Source organism: Portunus trituberculatus, chromosome 27 (genome assembly GCF_017591435.1).
Source record: "Portunus trituberculatus isolate SZX2019 chromosome 27, ASM1759143v1, whole genome shotgun sequence".
Lineage (NCBI taxonomy): Eukaryota > Metazoa > Arthropoda > Malacostraca > Decapoda > Portunidae > Portunus > Portunus trituberculatus.
The window spans coordinates 5,110,036-5,114,369 of NC_059281.1; the positions used below are offsets into that span (position 1 = coordinate 5,110,036).

The 4,334-nt window shown below is 50.5% G+C and overlaps 1 protein-coding gene across 4 annotated transcripts in view; it reads right to left on the reverse strand.

Moving 5' to 3' along the window:
• Positions 1 to 213: 213 nt before the first annotated feature.
• LOC123509707 (synaptotagmin-4-like) overlaps positions 214 to 4,334 on the reverse strand; it is a 102,750-nt gene continuing 98,629 nt past the window's right edge. For all 4 annotated transcript variants that reach the window (XM_045264208.1, XM_045264207.1, XM_045264206.1 and 1 more), the window contains 2 exons: positions 3,529 to 3,722; positions 214 to 3,402 (listed from right to left, as the gene is read on the reverse strand). In XM_045264208.1, the coding sequence (XP_045120143.1) occupies positions 3,277 to 3,402; positions 3,529 to 3,722 (320 nt within the window). In that variant the 3' untranslated portion in view covers positions 214 to 3,276. The remainder of the gene's footprint in view (positions 3,403 to 3,528; positions 3,723 to 4,334) is intronic.

The window sequence follows — 4,334 nt, forward strand, 5'->3', positions numbered from 1 at the left end:
ATATATATATATATATATATATATATATATATATATATATATATAACAGTACATATATGTGTACAGAACTGCATGATCTCTGCTGGAGCCACAACTCAAAACACCAGGCAGTCTTGCAACCTGCGTGGCGCCGCACTGGCTTGTGCTGCCTGGCTGTGGCTCGTCGCTGCTCGTATGCTCTGTGCTCGTTTACATTTACCTTAATCAAAATAAATAAACAGATTTCCATTATTTACAGCTCTAAAAGCCATTAGTATCATGGCGATAGTTTGCTATCCTTCAGCACACCATCTTCCCTCAGCCACTGCCACCCCTGCCCCTGTTGCTGCTCGGCTCCAGGCTCGGCTTGTCCTGCTTCCAGCAACACCAAGCCTTTTTATAGATGTTAAGAATCGGTGGTGGCGCGAGGCTTGCCCCACAGTGGTGGCAGGTTTGTCGCAAGACGGGGCTGGTTAATGTGTGTGGCACCAAAACGGTAGCAGGCCTGGCGCTGTCCCAGCCAATCAATGTGATGCACTGAGGCAGGGTGTGGCCGAGGCAGGGAGAGGTGTTTGGAGTGTACATATGTCCTTTTCAGTGTTGCTACAAAACAAATGCTTCGTATCTACTTAATAAACTGAACGCTTCCTCAATGACATTTGGTCCTTGGTCTGAGAGGGACAACATTTTTAACTACTATATGGAATTCATATAAGTAATACCTTTCTAAATACTCAGCCCTTACACACTGTCCATATTTGAATCGCTTTTAGTGTTCATCTAAGCATGACCGATATGAAAATGCAGATTGTGGTACAAAATGCGATGTGAGGGGCGCTTCCCCCTCATCAGCTGACTCTGGGGGAGCTCAGGGACAGGTAAACAGCATTCGATTGCAATGTAAAAATATTGTTGCGTATAGGTCAATGACGAAAAGTCATTAAAAAACTAGCAAAAGGTTAATAATTTATGAGGAACTTTCTCAAATAAGGTTCATAACATTTGGATGGCACAACCTAAAACACATTCGAATGCTGTTGTGAATAATGACGTAGTGATATATGACGCTTCTAAAGCCAGGAAATATACTCTGTCGCTGATCATATTAGAGTCACAAATCTCAAGTATACACATACATATATAGCTTCTTCAAAATATATCTAAATACTCTGTTCACTTGTTAAGAATCGAACACCAACCGACGCGCCAGTAGCAGCTTGGCTCTCTAGGAAGGAGAGCACACAGTGACAGACGCGCGGTGTTTGTGTGCTCGTGTTGGGTGCCGCGAAGATCCATGGTGTATCTATATAATTTTCATTTCCGCTTGTTGCCTCGCCCGCCGCCGCCTCACCACCCGTCGTGAGTGTGGGGGAATGTTGGTGACTGTACAGGCAATGTTTATAACTAGTGACCAGCAGGTGGTGTGACAGCGGCAGGCGTCACGTCATCACTGGATGGGCGTCATGAAAGATTTGCCGTGTCCTGGATGAGCACCGATGTTATGCTCGGGGGGGGGGGAGGGGGACCATGCAACAGGAGGACTTGGCTCTTGAGGCCACTTCAGATCAGGTGTCTTTATACTGATAAACATGAAGATGTAATTTAGTTATGCCTGTAAACGGCACATCAATGTTCCTAGACAATTTTTCATCACTGTTTTTTTTTGCATTATTTGCATTTATCTTTACTTATCTTTTCCATGAGCTAATATTGGTTGAATCACCGGATGTTCTCTACGTGCCTGGGGCTTACGGCTGCTGCTTCAATGTCCGCGATGGAAATCTGGTTGCGGGTATTCTCGGTGCGAACATCAGTGACTTAAACAACGCCTCTGTCTGTGGCTATGGGAGGTGGGAGGGTGTTATCTTGATGTTGTATCGTGCGGCAAGGTGGATGGCAAAAAAGTGTAGGTTGTCATGTAGCTGTCAGTGTTATATGCTTCTTTGGGTAGTGAGTTAGGGGCGGGTATTGGCAGGGCGGGCGGTCACCTTTCTGTAGGTGAGAGCATCACACGATGGTGAAGGTGGTGATGATCACGGTAGTGGCAACGTGGCACCGGGTCGAATGGAGATGGCGGGGTGGGAGCTTTGTTGACGTGCGAGCCGCGACTGCTGCTGGGCCATCGGCGGGACCTGCTGCTGGAAGAAAGAGCAGCAGGAGTAAAGAGTATGGGGAGGGCACGAGGAGAGGAGCTGGGTGAGGCCTGCACGTCCTGGCCTGTTGTTGCTTTTATGTTATGTTATTTTTGTTCTGTATATTGCTTGCGTTTTGTTATGATCATGTGAAGGTGTTTGCGATATCAATGGTGGTATTGCAATAATAAGGCCAAAGGTAGCAGAGTGCAGCGGTCCCTTGTGGTGGAAGGTGACTACTGCTGATCATATCTGGCACACACACACTAGATCGTCGCATAAGAAGCTTGTCTTCAGAATTTTGAAAGCTGTAAAGATATTGATGTTGGTTGGTTGCCCATGACCTTGTTGAGAATGGCGTAAGATCGCGGGGCTGTCTTCCATAACTGGGTGATGGTGCTGCTGCTGCATTTGGAGGAAGTGGGGCCCAACAGGTGCCATCCGAAGTTCCTGGTGATAGTCTGCACGCGATGACCGGCCAAATGAAATTATTGAATGTTACTTGTGTGTGTGTGTGTGTGTGTGTGTGTGTGTGTGTGTGTGTGTGTGTGTGTGTGTGTGTTAAGCACTGCCTATAAGGGCGGCGCGTGCAGGCCGAGCAGTAGGTATGTAGATAATGAAAGTGACTGTCGGCAAGCTGGGGTGCCTCGAAGCAGATACAGTAGCTTGCGGGAGAGAAGTGTTGGGCCCCGTCTCGAGGCGAAGTTGGCCGACTGGTGGTGCAGGGAGGGCCTGCGCTGGGCGGAGGGAATGTGTCGACACCGTCGGTGTTCCTGAAGCACATCACGTAGTCTACGGGTCTGCGCACGCTGGAGGAGGGAGGTACACGGTGGGGGAGGCGGGACACTGAGCCCTACACTCACACATTAACGTGACAACCATGGATATATATGAAGACTGAGGGAGTCCTGGGAAGCCGGTAGCTGGCGTGCCGGATGCGTGTAGGTCACTCGTCGGCAGCGGCCTATCCGCCCACTTGCTTGCCTGCCCGTCTGATGGGTAGAGCCGCGGGCATATTGTCTTATTGTCTGATTGGATGAGACAAGTTGTCACATGACTCTCGTGGGGGCACGTGAGGCGGGGCCTTTAGAACATGGCAAGGCGTCGTGGGGCAGAGAGGGGCAGGGCGTGGCGGTGGCACGCTGTCGCCTGGAGGTAGTCGCCATTACTCCCGCAGCTTGTGCCACTCAGCTATCTGGCGGCGCGGCGACGTGACCACCTCGCTCCAGTGGTGGCTGGCAGAGCCGCATGCCGCTGCTCTTGTGCCGCCCAGCTCCAACCGTCCGATCACCTGTCAACACAGCAAAAATTAATCTTTAGTGCGTATCTACCGAAGCATCTCAGTTAATTCAGAATTATACTCCTTTTAAGTCTCTCTCTCTCTCTCTCTCTCTCTCTCTCTCTCTCTCTCTCTCACCTCGTTCTTGGTCACACGGTCCCAGTCCAGCAGCAGGAACTCGAGGCTGATACTGTCCAGCCCCTCCACGCCCACCGGCAAGTCAAACACGAAGGACTCGTTGAAGACTGGATTGAGCGTGCGCTTCTTGACGTGGGTCTTCTTCTTGGCCACGCGCTGCCCGTTGTACAGCAGGTAGATCTTCACGTAGGGGTCTGAGGGAATACGTGTCATGGTAAGTGTTTGGATTAGTAGATATGAAGGAGGGTTTTATAAAGAGAGCGATGTGACGTGTAATTCACCACCACGGTCGCCTGCTGGTCACCCAGCCAGTCTTTCCCATTACGGAGCGAGCTCAGAACCCATAGACCACACAGCGAGAAAGCGAGTGTTACATTCCTTATCTACTTGCTGCTAGGTGAACAGGGGCTACACATTAAGAGGCTTGCCCATTTGCTTAGTCGCGCCCATGACTCGAATCCGGACCTTCTCGGTTGTGAGCCGAGTGCGCTAACCACTACGCTAAGCGGTGTGTGTGTGTGTGTGTGTGTGTGTGTGTGTGTGTGTGTGTGTGTGTGTGTGTGTGTGTGTAATTCACCTCGGTCGTCTGCTGGTCACCCAGCCAGTCTTCCCCATTACGTAGAGAGCTCAGAGCTCATAGACCGATCTTCGGGTAGGACTGAGACCACAACACACTCTACACACCGGGAAAGCGAGGCCACAGCCCCTCGAGTTACATCCCGTACCTATTTACTGCTAGGTGAACAGGGGCTACACATTGAGAGCCTTGCCCATTTGCCTCGCCTCGCAGGGACTCGAACCCGGGC